This window comes from Sinocyclocheilus rhinocerous, unplaced genomic scaffold (assembly GCF_001515625.1).
Source record: "Sinocyclocheilus rhinocerous isolate Xijiao unplaced genomic scaffold, SAMN03320098_v1.1 scaffold255, whole genome shotgun sequence".
NCBI classification, from domain to species: domain Eukaryota; kingdom Metazoa; phylum Chordata; class Actinopteri; order Cypriniformes; family Cyprinidae; genus Sinocyclocheilus; species Sinocyclocheilus rhinocerous.
The window spans coordinates 42,445-57,690 of record NW_015630029.1 but is presented as its reverse complement, the minus strand read 5'-3'; the positions used below and the strand labels follow the sequence as shown (position 1 = coordinate 57,690).

General features: G+C 38.9%; 2 protein-coding genes across 2 annotated transcripts in view; both read right to left on the bottom strand.

The window, feature by feature from the left end:
* The window catches only part of LOC107739805 (homeobox protein DBX1-B), a 2,552-nt gene extending 1,110 nt beyond the window's left edge, over window positions 1–1,442 (bottom strand). The window contains exons 1-2 of the mRNA XM_016552009.1: window positions 856–1,442; window positions 566–670 (exon numbers count right to left, since the gene is read on the bottom strand). Coding sequence (XP_016407495.1) covers window positions 566–670; window positions 856–1,213 — 463 coding nt within the window. The 5' untranslated portion in view covers window positions 1,214–1,442. The remainder of the gene's footprint in view (window positions 1–565; window positions 671–855) is intronic.
* Window positions 1,443–2,891: 1,449 nt separating this feature from the next.
* The window catches only part of LOC107739802 (homeobox protein DBX1-B-like), a 30,311-nt gene continuing 17,956 nt past the window's right edge, over window positions 2,892–15,246 (bottom strand). Inside the window, exons 2-3 of the mRNA XM_016552006.1 lie at window positions 3,298–3,524; window positions 2,892–3,199 (exon numbers count right to left, since the gene is read on the bottom strand). Coding sequence (XP_016407492.1) covers window positions 2,897–3,199; window positions 3,298–3,524 — 530 coding nt within the window. The 3' untranslated portion in view covers window positions 2,892–2,896. The remainder of the gene's footprint in view (window positions 3,200–3,297; window positions 3,525–15,246) is intronic.

The window sequence follows — 15,246 nt, the reverse complement described above, 5'->3', positions numbered from 1 at the left end:
TAGTGAACACAGTAGCCTAATTAAGACTACTACACCCTGTTAAGCAATTTTCATGCTGCTACATGAGACCAAAACTTTTGCTTGGACGTCCCGTGAAGACTCCCCAAACTCTATGTGGTCTTGTGAGAATATTGAAACACTGAATAGAAGCTAATAGGGGAATTAGTCCATGACTGGTAAATGCCTATCAGCAGCATGCTTAAGTCAACGACGGGTGTGGCTGCCCAGAGGGAGCTGACCAATTGGTCATGGTGCTGAAAGCATTGTTGCCAATCAGTAACTAAGTACACTGGCTCGGTGGGAAAAGGCAGCGATGAAGAGACGCCAACAGTTTGCTTGTGAGAGCGGACCCGCCTTAAATTGGGACCATGACAATTCCGGCTAATTTGTGGATTAGGGGAAGCGGTGCAAAATGTCAGCAGTCACTGCGTTTGCTAAATAGGGCATCAAATTAGCGAGACTGATTCCACAATGTCCTACAAATTCCAGCATTGGAAGCAGATTCTGAAGGCCCATCAATTTGACCGAATTAAGAAATGACACAGCGATTTTTTTAGGAACCCACCTGGGAAATATGATGCTCTGATGAATGGGTGGAATGAGCCGTCAAAACATGGGAACGGGAATGTTTTCGCATTCATCCCTTGCACTGAAGGTGGTGGTGAAGAAGCTATGACACAAAATAAAGCGGACTTTAAATGAAACGTACAAGTTGAATGTGACATGCGTTTACAACATAAATGTCACTAAATTCTTAATGAGCGTATTTTAAACAAAATATTTTAGACAGTTACTCTTTTTGATGCTTTATCAGCAGTATAAAGTTGCTAGTTTATAAACATAAGAGAAACCTACCGTTTCGTGTTGTTGACGCGAGAATCGCATTCACTCCAAACTTCAAGTAATTTGGATCGTTTGAAATTGATGTTTGTGGAGAGCTTGATCTTTTTAGCAAAGATGTAGACATGGCGACGTGGACTGCGGAGGAGTTGTTCAGAGTTGTGGCTCCTGTGGCCGGAGGAGATGAGCTTGGAGACGGGATGCTCCTGTGCATGAAGGTGGCAGGTCTGCTGATGCGCAGCAGGTCCTCCACCAGGAAACTCGAGTGCGTGGTGAACGCCGACTGTAAAGTGGGAGACCAGGAAAGAGCCGCCGAGGGCCGCAGAAAGTTTGGATACATAGCAGGTGGCGCAATAACACTTGGCAACATCATTGCACCGTTTTTTGTTGAAAATGACAGCGAGGAATTCACGTCCTGCTACTCTCTCACTGCAGAGTCTTCGTAGATTAGAGTCCAAGAGGGCAGAATGAAGGAGTTCTTGCCCGTCCCTCTCTTTTCCAGGGGTTTTATAGTGGACCGCTGGAGAAGCCTTTTCATGGGTGACAGCTCTAACAATGAAGTTCAACCAAATTCTCCACGTGAGTTCCGTTTACTCTAGAGGCGGCGCGTCCTGATTGGACAGAAGAAATTCGGATTGGATTAGACACCACAAGCAAACCGCAGAAAACGGACTTTTACGGGGGAAAAAAACCCTTGGAGTCTATAGTTAATCATCATCATAGTCTTGCCGTTACTTATATTGCAATAAAAACACTTTCTGCTTTGCCTACGAAACGCAATTTTTTTTTATATATATTACATCTTTGAAACATAATAAATTAAAGGAAAACCAGGCTCTAAAAATAACCAATATAATGAAAAGGGGGGGCTAATCATTTTAACTGCAAACTTAGAAGAACAATAGTTTTCTTTCTGTCTGGTTTGCTGATGTACTTTTGTTTCTGAAACATCTTTTCCAACGCTTTTCGCTGCACGTCAGAGAAGACGGCCCGTCGAAGCATTCCTCTCCTCGGCTTCCCTCGAGCCGTGAGTGGCCATGCGAAAGTTCCGGGAATAGGCACTGCTGAAGACGACGCTATGAGAAACAACCAAACAAAGTAATTAAAATCAACGTTTCTCTCAAAATAAGCTATGGGTGTTTTCTAAGAACAGGAAATAGTCTTTGGCCATGGAATGAAAGTTGGGCTTTAATGTTTTTTAAACCAGTCCGTTTGAGTGATAGGCTATCGATCGAGGAAACTAATTAGCACATTGCTTGGTTCCCAAAAGCATTGGTATGGTAACAAGGGCGAGCAGTCATTCAGAGCGCTCCAGTGAAAGATAGAGGTGCTAATGAAGCGTGGACGGTAATTGTGTAGTAATGAACTGACTGAAAAAGGCTTAGGACAGGCCACGAAAGCCATATATTACGGCCACAAAAGAGATTTACACTTAAAAACTAAACACAACGGCATGCCAGGGACATTTTGAGAATACTGATGGCGGGGGACTATGTTTGAAGAGGGCAGAATGAAGGAGTTCTTGCCCGTCCCTCTCTTTTCCAGGGGTTTTATAGTGGACCGCTGGAGAAGCCTTTTCATGGGTGACAGCTCTAACAATGAAGTTCAACCAAATTCTCCACGTGAGTTCCGTTTACTCTAGAGGCGGCGCGTCCTGATTGGACAGAAGAAATTCGGATTGGATTAGACACCACAAGCAAACCGCAGAAAACGGACTTTTACGGGGGAAAAAAACCCTTGGAGTCTATAGTTAATCATCATCATAGTCTTGCCGTTACTTATATTGCAATAAAAACACTTTCTGCTTTGCCTACGAAACGCAATTTTTTTTTATATATATTACATCTTTGAAACATAATAAATTAAAGGAAAACCAGGCTCTAAAAATAACCAATATAATGAAAAGGGGGGGCTAATCATTTTAACTGCAAACTTAGAAGAACAATAGTGCTGGGTTAAAACCTGTTAAGTTAGGCCTAATTAGGCTACTAACGAGTTTTTCTCCAGTTTTGTGCATAAACATAATTCATTGGAAATTACACAATCTGCTTAATGATTATGACACGGTTATTTCCTCGTCCTCTGATTCTGAGAAGTCTGAGTGCTTGCTGGAGATAGAAGGCGAAGTGAAATGTAAATCTACGTTGAGCTCGTGATCCCCGCGCGGCTGACAGAAAGGCGCGCACGGGCTTTCTCTCAGAGCCACGTCAGTTTCAAACGTTTTGCCAACGTCGCTCAGGTCAGGATTGGGGTTCATTTTCGTCGGCAATGTTTGTTCCCTGCAACCTCCTGATGAAAGAAGCTCTCTTTCTTTGGAATTGCGCCATTTCATTCTTCGATTTTGGAACCAAATTTTTACCTGACGAGAAAGAGTTTGCAAGACATGAGCACACCAGTTTACCTCAGACACCCACAAAAGTACGATATAAAAAGTGTTTGTGGACAACATCAGCTTACCTGAGAGTCTTTAAGGCCAAGTTTCGTCGCCATTTTCTTTCTGTCTGGTTTGCTGATGTACTTCTGTTTCTGAAACATCTTCTCCAACGCTTTTCGCTGCACGTCAGAGAAGACGGCCCGTCGAAGCATTCCTCTCCTCGGCTTCCCTCGAGCCGTGAGTGGCCATGCGAAAGTTCCGGGAATAGGCACTGCTGAAGACGATGCTATAGGAAACAACCAAACAAACTCTTTTAAAAACAGTGTTTCTCTCAAAATAAGCGAATACGAGTCTTTTCTAAGAACAGGAAGTAGTCTTTGGACTTGGAACGAAAGTTGGGCTTTAATGGTTTTTTTTTTAAACTAAACCGTTTGAGTGATATGGAACGAGGAAGCTAATTAGCACATTGCTTGGTTCCCAAAAGCATTGGTATGGTAACAAGGGCGAGCAGTCATTCAGAGCGCTCCAGTGAAAGATAGAGGTGCTAATGAAGCGTGGACGGTAATTGTGTAGTAATGAACTGACTGAAAAAGGCTTAGGACAGGCCACGAAAGCCATATATTACGGCCACAAAAGAGATTTACACTTAAAAACTAAACACAACGGCATGCCAGGGACATTTTGAGAATACTGATGGCGGGGGACTATGTTTGCCCCCAAATATTTTCATTAAATGGACACGAAAAGCCATTCATACTGCTCAAGTTGTTTTGTTGACGTATTCACACCGCAGTGAAAAGAATCAGTCTATTATCGTTGGTCTGAATGAGTGCACGATCCACAAGGCTGTTTGTAGCCCGCATTCATTGGATTGATGGACATGAAGCTTAACGCAAAATAGACCCACTTTTATTGGTTTTATCTGAGGTATACTTAGCTTTAACCAATATACAAATATAGTTTTCGTAATCATTACTCTGTTTAGAGTAAATTTTAAGAAACTTTTATAATCCATTTATATTGCTACTAGTGAACACAGTAGCCTAATTAAGACTACTACACCCTGTTAAGCAATTTTCATGCTGCTACATGAGACCAAAACTTTTGCTTGGACTTCCCGTGAAGACTCCCCACACTCTATGTGGTCTTGTGAGAATATTGAAACACTGAATAGAAGCTAATAGGGGAATTAGTCCATGACTGGTAAATGCCTATCAGCAGCATGCTTAAGTCAACGACGGGTGTGGCTGCTATAGTTAATCATCATCATAGTCTTGCCGTTACTTATATTGCAATAAAAACACTTTCTGCTTTGCCTACGAAACGCAATTTTTTTTTATATATATTACATCTTTGAAACATAATAAATTAAAGGAAAACCAGGGTCTAAAAATAACCAATATAATGAAAAGGGGGGGCTAATCATTTTAACTGCAAACTTAGAAGAACAATAGTGCTGGGTTAAAACCTGTTAAGTTAGGCCTAATTAGGCTACTAACGTTATTCAACCAATTTAATTTCAACTATCACTGAAAAATTCTCTGAAAATTCGTGTAGTAATGACAAAAAGGTTACAGATGAAGACATTTTACGGTATAGCCTATTTTACGGCTATACTGTCCAGTGTTTGTAAAATAAATTAATAAAAATGCTAACGCAGGATAGCTACACTGTAAAATGATTTTTTCGAAGTTGTAAATAAAACAAAGAATATTGGACTACATATAAGAAAATACTACTAAATACAATTTTTTTCAGTGTAGTAGTTGCCAACCTCTCTTTTCTGCTCATAGATAGATAGATAGATAGATAGATCCGGAATAACAATTCTAGACAACATTTCTTTCCTCCATGGTTGACTGAATTAGGCTACACAGGTCACACACATTTTCTTCCATTGAGTAACAGATAATAAAAAAGAGGAATTTCATTGTGTGAGGAGCTGGGTCAGAGAACATGCTGCGCCACACGTGGATAAGGTTTAATGTGCTATGGCAAAGCACAACCTTTCAAGTTTTGCTGCTAAACCGCAGGGGGAAAATGGCCAACGCCTACTGATAAAATATATTATAAAACGAGAAAAAGTGCGAACAAAAGGATTTCTCCTTGGAGGCTTTTATTGGGACAGACGCTCTCTTCTGTCAGATGCACCAAAAGAGGTGAATCCCTAAGCCTGTGGGCTAAGACCTGTGACTAATGGCGTTTGACCGCTGCTCTGTCAGGATTTGTCCCACTATCCATTCATTTTCTTGCAGCTACCTTCACATTTATCTCCGCGGAGTCAACTCGTGCTAGTGAACACAGTAGCCTAATTAAGACTACTACACCATGTTACGCAATTTTCATGCTGCTACATGAGACCAAAACTTTTGCTTGGACGTCCCGTGAAGACTCCCCACACTCTATGTGGTCTTGTGAGAATATTGAAACACTGAATAGAAGCTAATAGGGGAATTAGTCCATGACTGGTAAATGCCTATCAGCAGCATGCTTAAGTCAACGACGGGTGTGGCTGCCCAGAGGGAGCTGACCAATTGGTCATGGTGCTGAAAGCATTGTTGCCAATCAGTAACTAAGTACACTGGCTCGGTGGGAAAAGGCAGCGATGAAGAGACGCCAACAGTTTGCTTGTGAGAGCGGACCCGCCTTAAATTGGGACCATGACAATTCCGGCTAATTTGTGGATTAGGGGGAGCGGTGCAAAATGTCAGCAGTCACTGCGGTTGACTGAATTAGGCTACACAGGTCACACACATTTTCTTCCATTGAGTAACAGATAATAAAAAAGAGGAATTTCATTGTGTGAGGAGCTGGGTCAGAGAACATGCTGCGCCACACGTGGATAAGGTTTAATGTGCTATGGCAAAGCACAACCTTTCAAGTTTTGCTGCTAAACCGCAGGGGGAAAATGGCCAACGCCTACTGATAAAATATATTATAAAACGAGAAAAAGTGCGAACAAAAGGATTTCTCCTTGGAGGCTTTTATTGGGACAGACGCTCTCTTCTGTCAGATGCACCAAAAGAGGTGAATCCCTAAGCCTGTGGGCTAAGACCTGTGACTAATGGCGTTTGACCGCTGCTCTGTCAGGATTTGTCCCACTATCCATTCATTTTCTTGCAGCTACCTTCACATTTATCTCCGCGGAGTCAACTCGTGCGCTTTGATTTGGACAGGAAAAAAGACGAGGGGAAGACAGTCCGCGTGAGCCCTGAGCGATGATGACACGGCGAGTAAATCTCCATGAAATTATGCGCCCGGCGTTGCTCTTTCGCACAAATGGATTGTGATACTGGCTCTTTAGACAATATTTCAGAACTTTTTTAAACGATATCAGCTCGACAGCCGTCTTAGTCCATCTTAAGAAGTCTTAGCAACCATCTTATTAAAAGCAGAGAAGTCTTTGTTGGGGGCATCGCGCAAGTAATTTTGGGACAGCTGTAATTCCCTCATTACGGCCCAGTAGCTATCCCTAGCTTTTTTACTTTGGCCAACATAACCAGAACTTAAAATAGTAGTTGTAGCTTTATTATCAATCTACTAATCAATCTATCTTGAATCACATTAGTGATAATTTCTTCATTGAATGCAACATTTTTGTTGACAGCTTTTGCTGCAGCTTAAACAAGTATTAAAATCTATCAACACGCCAATAACAGACCCATAAGTGATTAGCATGTAATTATTCCAGTTTTACCAAATAATACGACCGTTAGATTTTCATCAGTTGTTTTTAGCACCGCCCGGGGCAGTCGTATTAAGACACCTCATCACCTTCAGAAAACCCAAAAGGACTTCTGCACGTTCAAAGCACTTTATTCTTTCTCTTGCACTTGAAAATCCCTCTATTGTACCTATCAAGCAGATGGTTTGCAGGAAATATAGCTTAGCCTCGGTGACCGAAACTAATTTCTGCTTGCTTTTCAAGCCATGGCATGATTGTTTTCTCTTTACCAATTAGAGTGAGTGCAGCTGGTCGGGCGCTGAATTAAACCCATTAAAGACACATTTCTAAGATATTATATCCACATAAATGTGCCTTCCCTCCTCCGGACACACATTAACGTCCGCGCTTTTGCATTACAGGCTGTGCTGAGGCCAACCTCCTTGGTGAGCTCAACGGCATAAACCGATAATGATTTGGCATCATTTTATTATCCGCATTCTGTAGTTTTGGTCTCTATAAGCAACTTAAGTGAAATGGCAATGCAATGATTAAAGCACTTTAAAAACAGTAATTTTAACAGAAAACGAAAAACTCAGTACTTTTATAATATTATTGAAATTTATGTTTTTGTTTATAGAAAGTACTCATTATAATGTATGGGGGAAGATAAAAAAAAGTATAATAGTTCAAATATGTTGGTAGGCTATAATAATACTATTTAATTAAATGACATGTAGACCAGTTAGGAACAGAAAAATATTAAGCCACTAAAATCTCATAATGCCTGTTTTGTCACTTTTTTTCTTTTGCTCATTTCATTATTTATGGAACTTTTTACAGAGTAATAATAACCCAATGCAAATTATGATTAGATTTTTTAAATTGAATTAATATTTTTAAGTAACATTTTAACACTGCATTTGAGTCTGGTTTTAACACCTTAAGCCGCCCTTCATGCAAACCCCTTTTAGACAGACCCAGCATCTGTTTCTGTAGATCCGAGGACGGCAGAACACTGAGGAGATTAACCAAGACCCAAAATACAGAAAAGCATTGACAAGCATTAAATTGATATTAACTCTGCATTAAACATAACGCCGGAGCAAACATAAGTCTGCAAAACAAAGCGTTTTGATTTGCGTCAGACAAAACACCTGTTCTGTTCAGACAGCTTTTGCGCAACACGTCTCTGCAGCCTCACAAATCACCAAATGGAGAAACATTTGTCCGGTAACTTGAAGACCAGTGTTAGGTTGTAATTTGGCTTTGAAGCGTGTTTTGGTTAAATTATTATTAATTACATACTTTAACTACACTATAAATTAGTTAGACGACATAGGTTATATATATAGAGCAGCATGATATATAGAGCATGATATATATATATATATATCATCGCGAATGAAAATAAGGCTGTTAGGAGGCGCACGTTCAGTAACGTTTAGCTATAATATTACTTTTGATCGTTCAGGTTGCCAAAAACACTAAAAAAGTGTATTTGAAAAATCAGAAACTATTGAGGTGACAGAGGTGAAAAGGTGACAGAAAAAAAACTCTTGAAAACAGCTGTGAAAATTAGACTTGATCTATAGATTATAAGAGAGTACAACCTATCGAAAGGCATGCCTCATAGCCTTGTTTTTATTCGCCAAAAATAAATATGGCGTCTAGTCTGACTAATGTGTAGGCCTACAGGAAAAATATTATAAATGGACAAAAACAGGTTCCCAACACAAATAGTGATAGCAATAAAGAAAACAGCAAAATAAGGATCACTTCAAATAATTAGGGAATAAATTTAGCTTTTGTAGGTTTGTGATATATGTTTGGCTTTTTATATCCCATGATTAACCATTGTAAATTGAGCAATCAATCTTTATATGCTCAATACATGATGTGTAGGCCTATTTAAAATTTAAATGTAAAACTTTTTTTCCATTTCCTTAATTTAAGACTTACATTTTAGAAGATATCATCATTGCATAGTAGTCATTAAATGCTTTGATAGAAACACAAGCATGATTAAAATGTTTAAAATTATGGGTGGGTTTGTGTGTACTTCGGTTTTTGTTGATTTTCTTAGATAATTAGGATGCAAAATTAAAATCAATTTCCCATGGATAATATATTTCTCATCCTCTGTTCTTTTAAAGATAAGACTTAGTTTAAATACATTACAATACAATACCCATCAATAGCTAATTCACCATATGCATTTAAAAGAAAACAACAAGCTTTTGAGATTTAAAAAAATCTCACAGAATCTGTTCATTAGATTTAAATTGGTCATGGGAGCTCAGGCCACATCAACGTGAAAAATGTATTTTCTTCTCATTTTAATCTCATAAAGTTTCACAGTTACGGCAAATCTCTTCAGACTCCTCAGCACCTGTCAGGTTGTTTTGAAATAAAGCTTGTAAATGGCTCTAGTTAAATTGTGTTTCTGGGGAAGCCCAAGCGTTGCTACGCAGCCTGAAAAAAGGAACAATCCTCGTGGTTGTCAAGACCACTTTAAATTAAGGGCTTGTTGCTAACAAGCAATCACTGCTGCAAATAAAATGACCCGTGGTCATGCTAACCTGTGCCATTTTTCTTGCTGACACTCATAATAGAAAAAGCCACTCAATGAGCTTAAAATGGGACACAAACAACAAAAAAATTCAGTGCTTGGAGGGAGGACTCCCTATTTAAAGCTAAATGCTTGTATGGGGCTGTAGGGTGGTGTTGAGAGTTTGAGCCCATCAGCACAATCTTTAGCTTTGTTTTAGACCTGAACTCAGAGAGCAGGGGAGAGAACCTTGTCGAAAGGCTCCTATTGAGTACGCCTGATAAGTTGAACATGGGGCAAAGCAGAGTAGCTGAGGCGCTTGTGTACTGAGGAGGAGCTGGGGTTGTTCGCTGGCCACTTGAATGGGGGACGCCAGCGCCCGTTGGCTGGCTGGTATTGATGTGGTTTAGCCGAGTAATCGGATTGAAAGTGAGCCACGGTATTTGTGTCAGTTCACATTTCGTCAAATGCATAATATGCATGGCCTTGGCGTGGGGATTCTGTATTGAGACTTTGGCTTGCAATTCAGCGTTATGAAAAGGCAAAGCCTCATTTAATTCAAATATAACTCTCACTCGACCATTTACAGATTGCTATATTTGCATAACAGCAAAGAACTTTTGCCTTTTCAAGGCCTGGCTGTGTGTGTGTGTGCGCGGGTCCTATTCCTGCGCTTCTCCCTGGTCAGGCCTTAAAAGGGGAAAAGGTCCGCAAATGTGCGAAATAAACGTGTACATTGTGAAGGAGTGGGTTTTCTCACAGGGATAAGCAAACAGGGGTAAGGGTGAGAAGACGTTAGACGCTGGCATTTAGCTTTTTTCCCACTGCAGGAGCAATATGTCGAGTCGGACAACAAAGCAAAAGTACTACGGTGGTGTAATTCGCCTTAAATGACGTGCACTCTCACACGGTGGCGGTTTTGAATGGGATTTTGTTGTGGACTCTGTTACGTTTCAGGTTTTTTAATCTCTCTTTTGTTGAATGCTCATTTGAACTGTAATTATGTATTCTTTGGATTATAATTTACTTTCTAAAACACAAAATTGTAATAATCATTTAAAAAATGTTCATGAACAACAAAAAAAGCTCCACTCTATTGCCAAAGGAGAACTAGTTCCACAAAGACCACAAACTTTTTATCCTCTTGAAATAACCCAGAAACCAATATGTTTATGTATATATAAAAATAATATTGTAACATTATTATAGTAAGTAACACTTATAATCTCCAAAGAACCATACAGACAGTGTTGAGGAGTAACGGTGTTATGTAATTTTGTTATAAAATAAATGTAACTGTAATCCAGTTAATGACCAATTCAAGTTAATGACTTTACAAAGGGGGTTACATCTGAATATTTTTTGCAAAAGGCTAGGATATGTTGAATAATATTAATTTGTTGCTTTGCCTGTTTTTGATGAGCACAATGCCTCCTGCCATTTAAAAGCAGTTTAGTAAAGTGATGCTGTTGTGATGCTTTTGATTAGTTCTCTTGTTTGAATTTGCTGAGTTCTACTGTAAGTTTAATGCTGCCTGGTTTAAATGTTTGAAAATGAAACAATTGAAAACATTTGTTAGAAATTTACTAAAGTAATCAAAAATGTAATCAGTTACATTACTTTAATAAAGTAATTGAAATAGTTACACTACTTATTACATTTCGAATAGGGTAACTTATAATCTGCAATCTATTACATTTCCAAAGTAACCTTCCCAACACTGCATACAGCCAACTCAAGAACTCTATACAAACAAAAATTCAGATGCTGCAAAGAACCATTCAAGAAGCTTTATTTTGTGCAGTACCTACACATCACAAAAATAAAAAGACACCTTATAAAAAGTGGCTGGCCAATGACTAATGTAAATAAAAACTGATGTTTCAGTCCTCAAACATGTATCAAAATGAAACATCTCAGAGGAGATGGACCCAAAGAAACTCTTTTTGTCACCTGTTAGAGTAAGAAAACTTAAAACATATTATATTAATACGTATATTTATATAATTCAAATAAAAAAAGAATAATAAAGGTAGCCTTATATTAAAAAAAAAACTTCAATTATATTAAAAATAACCTTAAATTAAAAAATGGCAAAATAATATCTTCCCCGACTGACGATACATTTTTATTTAAAAAAATTATATTTTTTTTATTTTAAAAGTGAACCAGAAAATTGGATTTATTCTTCCTCAGTTCAGTTGAGCATTTTTTTTAAAAAAGGAGACCTGGATCCTTCTTGATGGACAACCTGGAGCTGCTCCTGCTGAGTACCATTGAAGGTGGTAGACATTCATGGTACTGGATCATAGCACCTTAAAAACCAACTCCAAGTTTTCACTGTGAACTAGACACCACTTTGGCTGGTGTAAGAATGATTTCCCATCCTCATTCCTGGAAAAGGCCAGACCTTTGAACATGTCTCCATTTTCATAATCCATGTCCTAGACTTTCATGTGTTCACCACCCTCAACTTCCAAAAACAGACGCGACAGTACTGCTTCTTCCGGAGGAGAGTGAAGGGTGGGAGAGGTGGTGTTAATATCAGCATGTCGGACCTGAGATTAATCCTAATCTCCTCTCTGTGTGCTGCAGGCCGTGGGGTTGAAAGGCATGGGGAAGTACCAGTGGGGGTGCTCTGGCCCTGGATGTCCTGCCCGGAGAGGATAATGCCAGCGGCGGAGCCTGCTGGTCCTGTGGAATCCAGCCGGAATCCCCACTGCTCCGTGCTTTCAGCGCACACTTCCTGAAGAGGTGTGTGATATTGGCCTCCCACCTCTCGGACCCAAAGAAAGCCTGGGCTAACAAGCTGTTTCTGTACCCCAAAAGCCGTGTTCCTGGCGCACATCAAAGTTAAAGCCACTTCTTCAGAAAGTGCGGAGATGTGTGCAGGACAGATGAATGTTAATCTCCACAATAAATAATTCCTTATGGAGAGAGAATGTGGGCAGCAACAGGTGCATACTTGACTTGAATCACTCCCGTCACTGACATCCTGGTATGGTATACAAGAGGAAATCATATTACAGACACTTCAGAGAACTGGCTTGTTATTAACAATCACTGTAAGATTACACTAATTTGAGACGATAATTTACCTTCCATCTTTAAAGATGCATATATTATAAATTGTGCATATATTCTCAACTTTACTTTAATCTCTCCCTTCCAAATGTGGTGAATATCGAAGCCTATTTCTGCCTTCAAGAAAAAAGGTACTTTTATGAGGTTTATTTCTCATAATTGTGACTTTATATCCCACAATAGTACTTTGTCTTTCACACTACATTTAAAAAAAAAAGTTGAGTACAGTTTACAGGAAAATACTATTTCACTCTTTCTAGTTTCTACTTGAACTATGTTTAATTTAATGTGTTACCTTACACATGTTTTGTTTGGTAATTGAAATTTACTAGCAATTTTTTGAGTACAATTTTTTTTCAGTGCAGTTGTAAATTTTATAACTCAAAATTATCTTTATCTTTATATTTTATAATTGTGACTTTTTTCTTATAACTGCAACTTCTTATCTCAAAATATGACTTTATATCTAGCAATTGCACTTAAACAATTGACTTTTAATTTCCCAATAACTTAGTTTCTCTTAGATCTATCATAACATTTGCAATTTATCTTTTAATCTCCCAATTGTGACTTTATTTCTTTTATTTTGACTATATTTCACAGCGTGACTTTAGTTCTTATTTTAAACTTTATCTCACAATTACCTTTTGTAACTGAGGCAGAGACAACTTTCCATAGGTGAAAGAAGACAGAAGCCAACAGAAGCACAATGCTTTAAAAGTGGAGGTATAGAGAAAGAAAAGAACAGGAAAAAAAGGCCAAAGAGTGACTTCAATTCTTCTTTTCTGAGGAGACTTCATAAAGTGAACAGCCACTCTAGACTCAGTGTTATTTTCTGCTGTCCACTGATGGTCAAGACTGATGGCAGTAAAGATCTATACATTCCTGCGAGACCTTTGACCCCCTCTACATTCTAAAGACCCTCTTTTAAGACTGGCACGTATTCAAGCCCCTGGCAGTGCATTGCCGAAAATGCAGATCAGATCAACCCAGAAGCCCACAAAACCATCCAGGAAAAGTATAAAACTGTATATTGGCCACAGTGTAATGCTACATGGAAGAACTGAGCAGTAGCAATGCTCACAAGACAAATTTATTGTCTTTCTTTTCCTTAAAGAAGGCGCGCTGGAGGCCTCTCCTTACGCTTCGCACAAAAACCCATCCATGAGTAAAGAGACCGGCTGAACACTTGGCCTGCCCAGCTGCCTTGAAGTGAATGGGGTTTCTTTTTGAGGCCATTCAATGCTTTCTGTCTCTCTGCATACAATGTAGGTGTTACTGCTTAGAGAGAGAGTGAGAGAGAGAGTCAGGAAAATAGTCACTTGAGAACTGAGGCTGTTCTTCATTCTCAGTCAGTCATGAAATCATTCCTTCTTCAGATGAGGAGGGGTCCTGCTCACAAAGGGCCAGGGGACTCTCAATAGCCATCCTAACATTTTTATGGGACCCTTTCTTATCCAGATAATAAATCTGATTTTGAATAAAACATGGATCCTCCTATATATTTTTATATGCTGAGGACAGCCATTAAGCCGATAACTTGTAATTTAGGAAATGCGTATTCATTAGCAAACTCATTGATGCTGATAATCATGCAGACCCCTTTTTGTGCCTTCATATTAAAGGATATGTTATTTTGGCTTTCATTTTGGATTTTACTGACTTTTTTTTTTTTTGCCTTTTTCCTTATCATTCTCAAAGCTAGGGACAAAAGGGACTTTTTTAGCAGTCTATAACCCTCACTGGGTCAAAGCGAAATCTAAAGACTATTAGGGCCACAGTGAGAACAAAAGGATCAGTGGGGGGAGTTGTGAAAATGGAAGGCTACCATTCTCCCGCACTCAAACGGGGTGCGGAGATCGAAAGTTTTGTTTCAAATTTTGCCGTTTTCATGGAGGTCGATGGCTTGAATGAAAGGCTGCTGGGCGTCCACCGCTGTGCAGGGGACTTTTATTCTCTGCAGAGTTTCGGGCCGCAGTTTGACTTGTTCTCAAAAGGGTGGCATGTTGGAGACCTCGACCGGAGGTGGCGAATGGTGCAGGCACGCGAGCGCGTCCTCTGGCAGGGGGTTACTAATCACGCGCGCGTGTATATATGTATATATATATATATATAAAAATACAAACACATGCATGTATACAGTGCTGTGGAAAGGATTTTGCCCCCTTCCTGTTTTTTTATTTTTTTTTGCATATTTGTCACACTGAAAAGATTCAGATCATTAAACAAATTTTAATATTACACAAAGATAACCCGAGTAAATACAAAATGCAGTTTTGAAATAATTATTTCATTTATTAAGGGAAAAAAGCTGTCCAAACCTACCTGGATAATTGCTATATAACTATTGTTTATTGTTAGGTCATTTTATCTAACAAATGGAATCTTATTGTAAAGTGTTTTTAATATTACAGTTTCCATCTATGTAACAGTGATATCATATACACTTAATGTAATCTTATCTACCGTATTGTCCCGAATATAAGACGACCCTGATTATAAGACGACCCCCCCTTTTTCCAGATGTACCTTTTGGAAAAAGGCTTTTTAAAAACCAAATCAGTTTTTTTCTCAGTAAAACACATTTTGTCTTCAATTATTTTCATATTTCATATTTTTCCTATTTTAATTTTTGTTTTGAAAGTATGGTAAAAACTGTTAGAATGTACCAACAATCACACTTAAAAAATATACACTTTTTGATATACCATAAAAATAAAAATAAACAGATAG